Raw genomic sequence first — 15,700 nt, 5'->3', positions numbered from 1 at the left:
AGTCCAGGTCCAAGATTAGAGTGTTTTCATAGTATAGATTCGATTCAACTCGGGATTGAAATTGCAACATTTGTTAAATTTTCAGCTGGTGCGGTTCTCTTTCGCACTGCACTGAGTCAAACACACCAAACCATTTGAAAAACCTGTTCCCCTCCTCACCTGTGGTGGCGCTGCATCAAAAACCAACAAAGAAAACGTCACAAAAACCTCAGAAGAATACACTGAGCGCAACTTCCTTCTTCATGAAATGTAAACAAAAATGGAGACGTATCAGATTTTAGCAGTTGTTGTTTCTCTTTTGTAAAAGACTACGAGGGATTTCTCCGGCTATCGCCAGACTCGTGCTTTTGTTTTGGTTATATTTACTCAGAATGCTCTGCATTGTAGTACGTTTCCTGCTTTTGGAGCGCTCTCCAGTCCGCTTGGTGTTCATATGCGTTTAAACGACACCAGAATTCACTTTACATAAACTGTGAGCTAGATTTGTAGGTGAACCAGAGTTCTGTACCGTAATTTGAGAAGAAGGACATTTCTCAAACTACATTTCGTGAAGAAGGAAGTTGCACTCGTTGTCTTCTTTGGAGATTTTCAGGTCGTTTCCTTCAGCGGTTCTTGGTTTAGCGCCACCACAGGCAAAGAGGGGAACAAGTTTTTCAAATGGTTCGGATCGTTTGACACAGTGCAGTTTGAAAGCGAACCGCACCATCTAAAAATTTAACAAATGTTGCAACTCTGTACCCCAATCTAACTGAGTCAGGGGTGTAAAACACAGATAGTTTAGTTTCCTGGCTTCATCCAGGAAAGAGTATTAACTAAATACATGCTCTCAGCCAGGAGTACTTTCTTAAAAAGAAATAGAAGACCAACTGTATCTTATCTGGAAAATGGAAAACAAATTTAATGGTTGCATTAATGGTCAAAGAGAATGTGCTTCAACCTTCCGTAGAAGCACATTCAAATAATGGATTTAAGATATCTACATTGAAAGGTTTTTGTACAGAGTTTCTGGTTGAAGAATCACCAACAATAGCTCTGCAGTAGGAGGTAAAGCCCTGATGGAGGCTGAACTTGAAAGGAGTGACTCAACACAACTGCTTCAGCAAACGCCTGCATTCTCAGAGTTTTCTCACAAACTGAATATAAATGATGAAGGAAATTGTGTCTTATGCTTTAAATAACAAAAAACCCCGAACTGGCTGAACCCAGCGTTTCATTTTTAGCCTGACTGCCAGAGATAACTGGTTTCCCTACACAATATTTGACTCTGATCTCTGGAAGGAAGCCAGAAAGCAGCAAATTGAGCCTGGAATAGAGTATGGAGGGCAAAGCCAAGGTTTCTCATAAGTCCCTTAAGTGGGCTCAGTATGCATGCGGCGCTGCAGCGGACGCTCAGGAAGCATTAGCCTGACAGCCGTCATCGTCTGTGCAGTCTGAATGGAAATGAAGCCCCGAATCAGTGGCGCAGATGAAGAGCTGGTCGATATGATGAAAACCTCGATCGTACAGCAGAGAGAGGCTCCTGCTCTCTTGATTTGAAACAAAAAAAGGCGCAAAATGTTTCACTGAGTCATTGTGAGTTTCTGTTATTGAGGGGGCTCAACTGTAATTGCTACTTTGGGTGAACTTGTGGGCTCTTAGCCTTCTGAAATGAAGGGTTTGTGACCGCAGAGGAGGGAGATTCAGAAAGAGGTCACCCTGGACGACTGGTACGCCACAGCAGACACGAGCCGAATCTGCTGAATCATTTCACCTCTAATGTGAGGTGAAGCTGTCATCGGTGGGGATGATGATGCACCTTGACGGTTCAGGATTCAGGAAACTTTTACACAGTCTTTTGGAAGTCATAACCATTTTTTTTTAAGCATCTCTTCCAGAAACCATTTGTAAAATGTCAGCAGCTTTACCTTCAAATTGTTATTAAACTTGGAGAGCTGGCCAAGTCCATGGAATAATGCGACTATAATCAGTGGGGGAAGGTCATGAAACTGAACATCCGAGTTGGGGCTATGCTATTATTACTTTTAAAGGGGATCTTATGCAAAATTTGTATTGTGTGCACATTTTTATACTTCCATTTTGGTCTCTGGTGTTTTTAAAAATAGCTGAAGTTCTTTAAAAAACACCCAGCCGTTTTTAGGTCAGTATTATGTATTTTCCAGTCAAAATGTGCCATTTTGCACCACAATCAAGTAACCATGTTAACTTCAGTTGTTGTAAGAATGCTATATATATCAAATATGACTGAAAATAAATTTTATTTTGTAATTTAACGTCTTGAAATTGGGCCTCTGTTTCTTTAAGAAGTCTTGCTCTTTCCAACACTTTGTTTTCATGAAGTCGTTACAACATAGCTCCTCTATTAACCCTTTAGCAACGTTTATACTTGTGTTGCACTGAGAAGTAGCTCCTATAATGAGCTCAGCACCAAATGTTTGCTAATTGCTGCTGGCTAGTCCGAAGGAGCCAATGAGAGAGGTGGACGTTTGGAAGCTTGGAAACTGCAGCTCTGAGGAGGAGCTGCATCCCGAAGGCGGAGCTAGATCCACCCAGGGGTTTGGCACAGCTAAATGGTTGCCATGGAGATTAAAGGATTTCTCAAGCATGTATAAAAGAATCAAGGCAACACCGCAGGTATATTTTTGATGGAGGAATGACATAACATGATGTAAAGTTCACAAAAGTTGATTTTACATATTGGTGTCTGGAAAATGAACCGTTTCAAAAACCTTAAATGTCAAATCACATTCGAAAGGCACAGTGTCGTTACCTAGCAACCCCAGCCAAGCTCAGCCTTGTTGCCTAGCAAACCAGGCGTTACTCCCAGCATGTTTGGTTAGCTAGTTTTACCGCTTTACATTGGTTTACATCGGTTTGCATTGGTTGTTGTTTCCTTACCATCCAGAAACCACTTGCTGCATTCTTGTTGGTTGTGTAGGAGGCTCTACTAATGCTTTGCGAAAATGTCCGGTTGTATGATTGTGCTTTTGTTGCAGTCATTTTCACATGCGAATGTAAATGTTGAGTTGGGGGTGTGGCCAGCAAGAGCTTATTTGGATTTAAAGTGACAAGACACCTTAAACAGTTCATTCTGAAAGAAGCTCAAAATCGGTAGACTAAATTTTTACTGTCTAAGAATAATTTTGTGGGGAAAAAAAGGTAATGAACATGTTTTGCATAGCTCAAACCTCTCCTACCCTGTTCAAGGAAGTCACTTTCAGAGACTTGTCCCCTTTGGCCTGGAAATCCAGCTAAGTTATTAAGCGGTTTCTGTTTTGCATTTGTCAAAACTAATCAAAATGGACTGCAAATAAAGCTGTTTGTGGAGCCCAGACAGTTTAGACTAAGACAACTTTCTTTTTAATGCTTTACTTTTATACAAGTCTTTTTTTTATTATCAGCTTAATGTCGAGACAGGCCGTGGATTTCAAAGGCCTTTTTATCATTTATTTGGTGCAGATACTCCTGTAGCGATGAGGGAGCTCCACCTCAGTGTTTGTCTGTTTCTTCTTCGCTCCAGCTTAAACTAGGCCAAGTTTGAACAGCTGGTGCAACAGGCTGCAGGTCGATCACATGAGCCGTAGACTTGGGGGTGAAAAACATATTTCCTTTCAAATCCACGGTGGACAAACATCCAACGTAGATTAAGCATGCAGCTTTCAACCAGATCTTTCTCCAAGAACATTGCCCGTCTTTGACTCCCCCACCATGATTCAACGCTGCAGGAATGTTTCCTCTTGCTCGAGGAGTACAGCAGGAGGAGACGACAGGATAACAACTGTCTCCAACTCCTCTTCCTCATTCAGTGTCCGCCTTTATGCTTCCAACATGCCATCAGTCTGTGGGCTGTTTCTGGGCTGGAAGGAGGGTTCTTCACTGTCTCCCACTCCTGTTTCCTGTTTAGTCATCGTGGCATTTATTCTGTACCACACACTCACTCATTGTTGTAGAGATGTCCAGTCAAATCAGCCTCTTCTTTAATTGATGTCACTGAGTTTAATGATGCTCAGAGGTTGGGTTTAGATGTAAATGTAAAGACCGCCAGATGTGGTTATCTTGGTTTCTCCCATTAGCCATTCGCATTCATTCAATCACAAAAACACAAGGGATTTATTGTAAATGTTCAAGATGGTTTCCACCAGTGGTGGACGCAGCCAACTGATTCATTCACACCAGTCTTATTTCGTCCACATGAATCCAATTACGGTTCATTTGCCTAGAAAATCTGGTTTGTTTGGGGAAGTGTGAATGCCTAATTGAACCAAAAAAGCGAAATCTGGTCCGTCTACAAAACTCTGTCTCGGTTCAATCAAAGTGAACTTTGGCACTGTTTGAATACATATGTGGATGCAGAGGACCTGAGACTTCTCCAAAAGCAGGAGTGATATAGCCCAGGGCATTCTGGGTAAAAACAAACAAAACAAACCTGACAGTCTAGAGTTAGCGGGAGGAATAGCTCGTGGTCTTTTACCAACCTACAACCTCTAAAATCTGACACCACTCCATTTTTGCTGATATTTTGTGAAAAATGAAGTTGCTGTCATGTCTTTTTAGAGGTTTTCTTGTTGTTTCTTTCAGTAGTTGTTGGTGCAGCGCCACCACAGGCGAGAAGGGGAACAGGTTCCTCAAAGGGTTTGGTTCATTTGACAGTGCAGTGAAAGCGAACTGCACCAGCTAAAAATATAACCAATGTTGCAATTTTGGTCCCCCCAAAAAACAGATTTCTAGGACAAACTACACAATTATATGGTCAATGGAAATGCAGCTACTGATTCACTTTTATACACCTTCTCTGCTCCCCACTTCCATTGTATCTTTCTAAACACAACTCCCAACATTCACCCATGAATAGAACGTAATGCTGTTTTAATGATTTGCTCTGTGTGATTGAGGTTTGCTGGTAAAACGATGCCAGTTTGAGTGCTGAGCTGGGAAATAAGCTGAGCTTTTTATTTTTTTTACGGCAAGCCGTGCCTGGAATGAAACCCACTGAGGGTCTTTGAACAGGAAAAGAAATTGGGTTCTGTAACATCTCTGATCTGCCTGTGTGAGTTGCCTTTAGACGTGCTAATTATTTTTCAATTCAGTGTGCAATCAATTAAATAGGAAAAATAATACAAGATTCGGTATGTCATCTTTAAGTAACAACCTTTTTGAAGGTTGCGTGATCATCATTGTTTCCTCCTCACAATGTGGCAGCTGTTGGTCGAATCTCCATGTTTTCTCCTTTCTGTTTGTTTCATTATTGATGAGAGGAAAGGAGGGAAGTGCAGCGTATATCATATTCACTGAGAAAAGCAAGCGTCAGTGTAGGGGTGGGTAGTGGGGTGTCACGCTACAGGAAACACTGCAAACTTCAGGGAAAAAGACTCAAGAGGTTTCAGGAAAACACCAGCATGTTCGAGGAAAACCGCCCGAAAGAGTAATGATTGTGAGTGAGATGATTTACTGGTGCAGCACTCCAGTGTTCAGCGTGCAGCACAGTCAGACTGTCCTGTAAAGGTCCCAGGTCATTACTGTGACTCTGTGGTTTGCCTTTTGGCATCTTTGTCCCATTTTTAAGAGACATCAGACTCTTTCAAGGTCGCCTTGAGGTATTTTTGTTGTCCTGTAATTCTCAAATCAGTTTTTAATGGAGATGGTTGGATCGATTAATGGTCTATTAGATTGAAATTAGTTCCAGTCAAACTAATTTCAATCAAAATTAAATTGGTCTTTTAATGTTGACATTAAAAGGTATTTTGATGTTGTCTTTTACAACAGTGGTCCCCAACCCCCTGGCCCAATTGGTACCGGCCGCACAAGAAATAATTAAATATTTTCGTTTTATGTATTATTTGAGCCTGAAGGATCTTTTATTTTGAAAATCCTTTAACCGGATTCTCTCGGTTACGTCTTGCGCGCCAACATTGAGCCCACAAGCAGCAAAATGAGTAAGAAACAGATCAGATGTATTTAGAAAGTTTCTTTGGGAATGAGAAAAGGCCCAGAGAAGAGACAAGAGAAGGAATTTATCCCGGACCGGAAGGTGATTCCCACATTCCAAGCCGGTTCGAAATAACACGCGACGATCGGCTCGTTAATGAGGCAATGAAGCTTAAAATGCTTCGCCACATAGAGACCAAGCACCCTGTACAGAAGCAACACTTCGGGTGTCATTGTCTCCCAGATGGGACCGTCTCGTTGCAGAGAAACAAGCTCAGGGCTCCCATTGCTTTGCCGTTACTGTGAGTAAAAATTTTTCACGAAAGTAAATTGTTCGTTTTTGTTGCGCATTTGTATCTTATTTTGAAGGGATGTTTAAACGTTACCATAGCGACCAGAGTCGGAGAGCGTTAGGGCAGAGGTCGAGAGGAGAGGAGGAGCTTGTGAGTTTTAGGTCTGGTTCACACGGCACGATTTAAGGATTTTCGGCCGATTTCCCAAACCTCTGTGAGCACAAACGAGCCGATAAAAGTCCAACAGGTTCGGTCGGTTCGTGTGTCCAGCCACACGGCAGGAGCAACACACCACACAAGAACCGATTCCACTCACCAACATCCCGATTCCAGAAGAAAATCCTGTAAAACCCCCAACATACCGTACGTGAATTTAGAATAAATTCGGGTCCCAAAGTCGGGTCAATCGTCACTTTACAAGAGAAAATTCAAGTTTTTAAGAAAATGGCCACTCATCAATGACTCATTAGACCAATCAGTTTTATATCAACTCATAATCAATAACTTGTTGTAACTAGCTTTTTAGTAATAATAATTTTTACCCCCTAATCTTCTGTTCAGTGTTTTTTTGTCTTTCTTTTTCTTCACACTGTCATTCAGTGTGAGAGATAAAGACACAAATCTTCTCTTAGGACTAGACATCCAAACTCTTCTGGGAGGTGTTCATAGTGTATTAACTCTAATTAACTCCTCTTGTTAGGATTAATATAATTTTTCCTCCTAAATCCTCTTGCATACTTGTTGGAAAAGGATCTCTTGCTCATAAATCAGCAGAGTTCCCCAGCAGCCCGTTGTTATGGAAAGTGGCCTATACACTGGCCCACTTCCCTGATTATATGTAGGTCTCTACAGATCAGCCACTCTTTATATTAAACTGCAGTACCTGCATGTTTAAAGGCTGACTGCTTGTCCAACTTTTCTTTACCTGTTCTTTTTATTTATTTTTTTTACAAAACAGAAGTTATGAGCTCCATTTTCTCCATGTATCTGGTGTTGAAGTGTTCATTGTTTTCAGAGTTGTTAAGATATTCAGATGCCACATTAAAAAGTTCAAACGCTAAACGTAATGCTGATCTACACTATGTTACCATTGTTTAGCTCCTTCTTCACAGTACAATCTCATTCTAGCCAGTTAATGGAGGTACATCCTAATTGAACCAGTGTGTTCCTCACTATTTGGGCATGAATGTGGTAACGTGGCCCAGCAGTGAGCTACAGTCAACACTCCGATTTTGTCGTTTTTAGTGTGTCGGCGCATCCTCTACAAGTCTTAAAGTTAGTAGATGACACCTATTATGCAAAATTCACATTTTGAAAGTTTTTATGCTTCCATTTGGGTCTCAACTGCTTCTAAAATCAGCATAAATGCTTAAAAAACCCACTAAGCTGTTTTTTGGTGTCTTGAAAACCAGGGGTTTCAAAAACCTCCCAAATGTTAAGTTACATTCCATTACCTAGCAACTACAGCCAAGCCCAGTCCCATTACCTAGCCACCTCAGCAGAGCTCCTGCACATTTGCTCAGCTGGTTTTACTATTTTATGCACTGTACAATGGCTGCTAGAAAAAAACTAGTGTTTTGTTGTTGACTTACCATCCAGAAATCACTTGCTGGATTCTTGTTGGTTGTGCAGGAGGCTCTGCTTCTGCTTTTCAAAGATGTGCGAGTGTAAAGGTTGACTTGGTGGCGTGGCCGTCAGCAAATTATTTGGATTTAAAGTGACAAGATTCCCTAAAACAGATCATTCTGAAATGAGCTCAAAATAGGCAGAACTGAGCAAACTGAAATCTCATAATCTAAAAATTATTTTATACAAAAAATGTGATGAACATGTTTTGTTGACTCCATAGAGCAATTCTAACCTGTTAAATAAGCAAAAGCATAATAGGCCACCTTTAAACAGGAAAAGATTTGTCTGATTTCTGAGTTTAAAACCAGAATTTTGTGGTGTTGTGTTGTAAACGGTTGTTCTGCCTGTGTTTCCCTCTGAACAGAGGACGGACCCGCAGCTTCTGGCCCAGTTCTACTATGCCGACGAAGAGCTCAACCAGGTGGCCACTGAGCTGGACAGCCTGGACGGCAGGAAGGACCCTCAGAGATGCACGCTGCTGGTCAACCAGTTCCGGTCCTGCCAGGTCAGTGCAAACCACCAATGGAGTCCAATCTTCCTCTGGGTTCCAGAGCGAGGCATAAAAATAGGCTTTAAGTGGAGCAAAGCTGGCGTGGAGATAAATTGACCCCCAGCTTGTTTCATTCTGAGCCATTTTTTCATTCACATAATCACCTGCTGAGAGTTTGCTTCCCGCAATGAGAACAGTCGGTGTGCTTCTTATTCATCCCAGGATGCAGGCTGGGTGATATGAGTGATTTACTGGAAGCTGATTGGCTGAATTTCTGTATGAAGCACTTCCACTGATGAGATAAGTTGGATCCGTCTGCGAGCGTCGGCCGTCTCTCATCTCGGACTCTGCGTCAGTAGCTGCAGAAGAAGAAAGCTTTTTATAGCTAATGATTTCATAGACACAGATTTTATTCTATGTTTAGACAAAGAGATCGGGCCAAAACCAGAATTTCAGCATCATGTGGAGGAGTTTTCAGATTTGAATCATGGTAAACTATTGAACTGCTTGTGCTGTGAGGGAGGTTTTCCTCGTGGCTTGTTGTGCCTCCTACCTGCAGCAGCAGCAGGTCTCAGGGAGAAAACGCTTAATAAGGTCATCACCTGATCCCCGACTGTTTGGTTTCCTTCACTCTGCTGAGCTGTCGCCTTGTGCAGCATCAGTCAGTTTAATGTTTTATTTGATTAGTGAGCAGCCAGATTTAATCAGCCGTTCATTCATTCCAGCCAAGTTGCAGTTGGTGAAATATTACAAATATTAAGTTCAGAAAGGAGCTTTTTATTCCGTAGTTTTTCTGGTTTCAACTGCAGAGCAAATGGAGAACGTTGATTCTTATAAACTCTTTTATTTCCTTTTGTAACCTTTCAATGAGATGTTTCCAAAATAAACAGTTGAACTATAATCACAATCAGCAAAGGACTGTATGAAGCTAGTTTAAGCTACAAAATGCATCCAATAAATCATAATAAATATTATAATTCTTTTTCCCTGAGAAAGTGATTATCATCACTCATTTAAAAAGCCAACGAGGTTCTGCACAAATTGCAGATAAATATTTATTTACCTTCAGTCAAATTAATTACAAGTAATCAGCGAAGGTATTTATTTTATAATGTCTTACTTACATAACAAAAAATAATTACGAAAGATTAAAAAAGATATTCTGAATTAGAGATTGAAGATTCATAATATTATCCAAGCTGTTGGAAAGTTTAACTTCAAAACTTCATGGATCTCTCAGAAGTTTAAAGTTGGGACTTCTATTGCCTAAGAAAACTTGGAAAATTTAAAAGTAAGGAGAAAGTTAAACAAACTACTTTATTGATTGTTAATTCAAAAAATGCAATTTTCTGAAAAAACCACATATTCAGAGCAGTAATTAAACCAAAGCTGTACAAAAATCAATATGATAGAAACACATTTGTCTGGAAATATGTTTTAGCCAAAACTCCTAAAGTGGCAGTTTTAACTTCACCTGGTACAAATTCACAAAAGGGACGGTATGGTATCGGATTATTGGTAATAAAATGTTTGTTTTGTTGTTTAAAAAAGAAAAGTAATTAAATTATTTGTTTGTTTGCATCTTTTAATGTATTTTTAACATTGTATAAAAGGACTAAAGTGGTTTAAATAAAACATGTAGAATGTGCCAATTTTTCTATCAGATTAATTGTCAGAATAATCAATCAATAAAATAATCATTAGTTGCAACTAGGGGTTGCAGCTAATGAACAATAAATTGTACCAGAAGTTATCGCGATAAACAATAATATTGTTGTTTTGAGACTGTTTTCAGGTAATGTAATGGTAATGGCATAATAATTTAAGAATACATTCTCAAATATCAATACACTTTAACTCTAACAAAAATTTAACACTGGAACTGGGAGACATTTTAAATATCGAAAATAAATAAACAGAACGACAAATAAATGAATTATGAAGCATCTGTAAACAAAATTGTCTTTCAAAAAAGGCTTAGTTGAGACCAACGCACCAGACTAAAGACTTTTGTTACCTAGTTTTTGATAGCGAGAAAAGAGAAAAATTATAAATAATGCAAATGGAAATTATTGAGCTTGTTTTAATTTAATTTATCTAACAAACCTAGTTTCAATCATAAAACAGAATGTGTTTCTTTGCTTTTCTGCAGGACAACGTGTTGAACATCATCAGCCAGATCATGGATGAATGTATCCCCAACGACCGCGCCAACAGAGACTTCTGCGTCAAATTCCCCGAGGAGATTCGCCATGACAACTTGGCGGGACAGCTGTGGTTCGGAGCTGAGGTAGGCAATTCCCTCTTGCTTCAGTCGGGATGAAAACAACCTGCAGAAATCCAGTGGTGGAGCTGAAATTCACCATGGCTGTAAACTGGTTCCTGTCCAGTGTTTGGCTGCAGGCTCCATCATCATGAACAGGGAGATAGAGAGCATCGCCATGAGACCCCTGGCGAAAGACCTGACGCGCAGCCTGGAGGAGGTGCGTAGCATCACCAGAGACCAGGCCCTGCGAGACCTCAACTACTACACAGACCGCATGAAGGACGCTTTACGACATTTCGACAGCCTTTTCGCTGAGTTTGAGCTCAGGTGAACGAGAGATCATAAATATTGCATTATTGGACCTAAATTAGGCATAACATTATGACTATTTACTGACAGAATCCATTAGTGATAGGCGATATTTACCTAGTTTTATCACTGTATTTTGTGGTACTATTGTGGTAACGATTAAAGTGAATATATAAAATTTTTTTAGGTAACTGTATGACTGTGACACATCAATCACAGCCCCACAAATACAAATACTAGTCTTTAAAAACATTCCAATTTGTAATGTATATCTCTAGGATGCCAGTCAGTCACATAAAGAAATGTGGTTTGTAGTAGGGCTTGGACAATAAATCAATTATGTATCGCAGTAGACACATGGTCAATATCAGTAGATAATACATCTGGTAGAATATTCAATAATTTCATTGAACTCCGATCCAGAATCACACAGCATTCTGGGAAATGTAGGCAGAGGAAAGCCTTTAGCTTCTCAGCTAGCTAAGCTGGGTTGGTGTAATCAACTGACTCACTCATTCTTTGGTAACCTAGCAACTGATTCATTCTTTGGTTACCTAGCAACAAACTTGTAGCAGTTTAAGTTTTGCCACTGTGCCTCCATAGCTGCTTAAAAGTGAGAAAAAAATAAAAAAAAACAGTGTGGTGTGAAAACAGTGGCAAAAACAAAAAAATTCACGCCACCAATTTGGCAGAATTTCAGATATTTAAAACAAAAAAGTGTATCAATGATAATCAATATCGACAATTATTTATCTGAAATGATATAAAATGCTAACACTGTGAAAAAATGTTCTGCCAAATCATCCAGCCCTAATTTTTTATCAATAAGCTGCACACAGTAACTACATTTAAAATTTATTGACATGTATTGATGCTCTCATTGAACCAACGGTGGAGAAAATAGCAAAACTAACAATCGCAACAATACGGGCAGTTTTAGACATCATTAATTGCAATTCATTGTGGCAACAATGAATTAAAATTCGTATCATAAGAAATTTATCGCAACAAATGATCTATATGAAGGTTTGGACATTGTTAGACCTTTGAAGGCACAAAAATGTTCATTAAGTTCTGGAATTTGGGAGACAGAAACTCCCAAATTCTGACTTCTTTGCCCAGAACATCCGACTGATGCATGATTGGATTGAAATGTAAGGAATTTAGAAGCCATATTAACACCTCATGCTCTGTGTTTGGGTGTAAAAATGCTCTAGAAAAGTTCCAAGTTGTGTCTATGTTTTACTTAAATAGATGTCAGAGGAATGACCCAAGCATTCCCATGTTTAACCTGAAACTACATCTTCACCAAACGACTGTTTCAGCCGTGGATTTTTGATAAATCCATCGATGCACACTGGAAACGCCCCACAAGAGATGCAGTTCTGGACATAGTCGAACCCAGTTTACTTCTCTGTGGTCAGAATGTTATTCAGTTCAATTTCAAAAATACTTTATTAATCCCAAAGGGAAATTAAATGTTGTAACTCATGCCTAATCAGTCGCTGTGTTTCCAATCACAATGTAATTGCACATATTGGATATACTGAAATAAATTTGCTTAAAGGAAACACGGCAATTGCGGAAAAAAACTTGTTTTTCATTAAGATGCTTAAGGTGGTTTTTCAGCCATATTGAAATTAGTGTATTTTGCAAAACTGCAATGGGTACACTTTTTTTTTGCATCACACTACTACTGGCAAAAACGATGAAGAAGACAACAGGAAGTGGTAGGAAGATGATGGAGCTGCCTGATTTTTAATCATTGGTTCATGCAAACATGTGTGATTTTTAATTGTGTTTCTTATTTAATGGAAACACCGTAATTGCAAAATTTAATTTTTTTCAACGTTAGTGGAATATTGACAAATCTTTGCACAAACACAGCGACTGTGTATCACCTTTTACCACTTTAAATGTTTCCATCAGAACTAAAGAAACATGTTTGCCAAGTTTTGAACATTTTTAGCCTAACTCTTCTTCTTCTTCTTCTTCCGTTTCAGCTACGTGTCAGCCATGGTGCCTGTGAAAAGTCCCAAAGAATACGACGTGCAGCAGGAGGTGATTGTCCTCTTCTGTGAAACTGTTGAACGGTGAGTTTGCAGTAGAAAAACATCCTCCAATAATCTTTTGATTTAGTCAGAGTCTGATTGTGTTTCCGTCACCTTCAGGGCACTCAGGCTGGGCTACCTCACCCAGGACATGATCGATGACTACGAACCTGCTCTGATGTTTACCATTCCCAGACTGGCCATTGTTTGGTAAGTGTTCCCGTTTTCCCGTCGATGTTTTCCGCTCCTTCCCACCTGCGTCTCACAGGACGCTGCTCATGCTTTCAGTGGGCTGGTCGTTTATCCTGAGGGACCTCTTAACCTCGACCGGAAATCTGAGGACATGTCGGAGCTCTTCAGGCCTTTTCGCACTTTATTGAAGAAAATCAGGTAAATCCATGAAGAGATCCTTCCGTCTTTGTCACAGCGCTTTAAGGGCCTGATCTTCGAAAGGCCTGCATATATAAAAAACGATACAAATTTCACTGCAAAAGCACAAGTAACTTCTCTTCAGTTTCTAAAGCAAAGATCTGAGTACACTTGAAACAAGAGAAAAATAACTTTCAGCAAGAAATATGAGCTTGTTTTAAGTAAATAATTACTTAATATTGAAGATAAAGAACTTGTTTCACTGGCTGATTACTTCACTTATAACAAGACATTTTTCCCATGTTATAAGTGAAATAATCTGCCAGTTGAACTGGTTCTTTTTAATCAATATTAATAAATTATTGGCCTAAACAAGCTCCTATTTCTTCTTGAAAAGTTACTTGTAAGTCTATCTTTCTGATTTCAAGTGTATTAAGATATTTGCATTAGAAACTGGACAAAAATACTTTTTAAGATTTTGTGTTTTTGCAGTGTTGATGGGCGCAAACCATTTTCCACAAACATCAGGATTGCATAGCAAAATAAGGATTATTTATAGTTATTATCAATATGTTTGCATGGATATGCAAAACATATGTTGATCATTAGAAAGTACAAAATACTGGGAGGAGGATAAAACTGCCATGTGATTTACTAAACCGTAGCCAGATTTATAGACCCGGTTTTGCGTGTATGTTCAACATGTTTGAAAAGTAGGTGTTAGCTGAAAAGATTTCTGCGGTAACTGCGGTGAGCAGGTTTCACAGATACAATGACAGAAGTCGTTTGTCAAATACATGGAACATTTAAAGCTGTAGTACATAGCTTTGACAAAAATATGTTTTTTTTTTCCATATTTAATAAAACTGTCTCCATGTGGTGACAGAATATTGTGAGACAGATAATTTGTGAAAAAAATCAAACTCTTTAGCGGCTATGCTAGCTAGCATAAGCATTAGGAGGGCACCGATCTGAGATCGGCCGACACTTGCATGTGAACCTGATTTTTTTCTACCTCGTCAAAAGTCTAAAAATCACCCACTGTCCTCTTCTACTCTCTTGTTAGAGAGGTTTGACGAACAGACTGGCCCGCCAGCTCATGTCTGCATGTTTGTAGTTAACAATAGTCACCCCACTTTTGCCAACTCAGCGACTTTCTTGCTTTATTTAGCAACATTTCAAACAAAAGAATTGGTATCTGCCAAAATCAGAATCGGCAGGTCAGGATTTTTAAAGATCAGTAATCGGTAATAAGCGTCCAAGTGACCTGGGTCGCATTGGAAAAAATCCGATCTGTTTTGTTCAGACTGTCATGAAAACATCAGATTCAGGTCACGTTAAGACAAAATAATTGTATTTGGGTCACTTCAGGCTGCAGTGTGAAGTTTGTTGTGGTTCCTCCTGCAGAGATCTCCTGAAGACTCTGACTGAGGAGGAGCTGCTGAGTCTGGAGAAGAACCTGTGCATCTCCCAGGACGGGGAGTTGGCCTCAAACGGCATCCCGGTTCCGGTCCAGGAGAACCCGTCTTCCCACAGCCTCGCCAACGACGCCTCCAACGGGCAGGGCAGCGGGGAAGAAGACCCGCTCCCCGTGTTCGTCTCCCCTGATCAGGACAAGGAGTTGGCGGAGGTGGAGAGCTGCTGGGAGGAGGTGGAAACCCAAAACGGCGAGGAGGAGCCGGAGCAGGGCCTGCTGTGTGAGGAGGCGGAGGAGGCGGAGCTGGCCTGCTCCATGCAGTACGACGAGGAGGAGCTGGAGCAGCTCAACATGATGGTGTACAGGGTGGGGGACGAAATGTCCACGCTGCTGTCCCCGCCCAGCCAGGGCCAGTCCCCGGCCCGTCGGCCCAGCAGGGGGGAGCCCGCCGGCTCCAGCGGGGCCTCCAGCACGCAGGCATCGCCACGCAGGATGGCGGCGAACCGAATCAGAACCGGCGTCTACGTGGAGGAGGAGGATCGGGTTTTCTTCATGGAGGACGTCGACGCGGCAGGAGACGGCAGCTGCATCGTGTCTCCTAAAGGTACGGCTGGAAAATAAAACCTACCAGAACCAATTCCAATAAAAAAAATTTTCTTTCTCTAGAAAATATTTTCAGTCCCTCTGTGAGTTGTACGACTGAGTTTCAGAATTTGTGTTAATTACAAAAATACTGTCATAATATTAGCAGAAATAAGATGCAATTTTACCAGAAGAACATCTTGAAATTACAAAAAAAAATTAACTTAAATGAGAAAAAAGCTTGGAAAATTAATTTATTTCTCATAAAATTACTACTTTATTCTATGGCTGGACAATACATCTTAAAAATAAAATCTCAGATTTTTTTTTTTTTTTTCTTGCTGTGTTTTTGAAAAAGAGAAATTACAAAAA

General features: G+C 40.2%; 1 protein-coding gene across 3 annotated transcripts in view; it reads left to right on the top strand.

Moving 5' to 3' along the window:
* The window catches only part of zfyve28 (zinc finger, FYVE domain containing 28), a 32,284-nt gene that overhangs the window by 6,917 nt on the left and 9,667 nt on the right, over positions 1-15,700 (top strand). For all 3 annotated transcript variants that reach the window (XM_032547594.1, XM_032547592.1, XM_032547591.1), the window contains exons 2-8: positions 8,209-8,349; positions 10,487-10,624; positions 10,725-10,927; positions 12,913-13,002; positions 13,081-13,170; positions 13,249-13,350; positions 14,737-15,350. In XM_032547594.1, coding sequence (XP_032403485.1) covers positions 8,209-8,349; positions 10,487-10,624; positions 10,725-10,927; positions 12,913-13,002; positions 13,081-13,170; positions 13,249-13,350; positions 14,737-15,350 — 1,378 coding nt within the window. The remainder of the gene's footprint in view (positions 1-8,208; positions 8,350-10,486; positions 10,625-10,724; positions 10,928-12,912; positions 13,003-13,080; positions 13,171-13,248; positions 13,351-14,736; positions 15,351-15,700) is intronic.

Source organism: Xiphophorus hellerii, chromosome 19 (assembly GCF_003331165.1).
Source record: "Xiphophorus hellerii strain 12219 chromosome 19, Xiphophorus_hellerii-4.1, whole genome shotgun sequence".
NCBI lineage: Eukaryota > Metazoa > Chordata > Actinopteri > Cyprinodontiformes > Poeciliidae > Xiphophorus > Xiphophorus hellerii.
The sequence above is the reverse complement of the archived record's forward strand: the minus strand, read 5'-3'. Positions and strand labels throughout refer to the sequence as shown.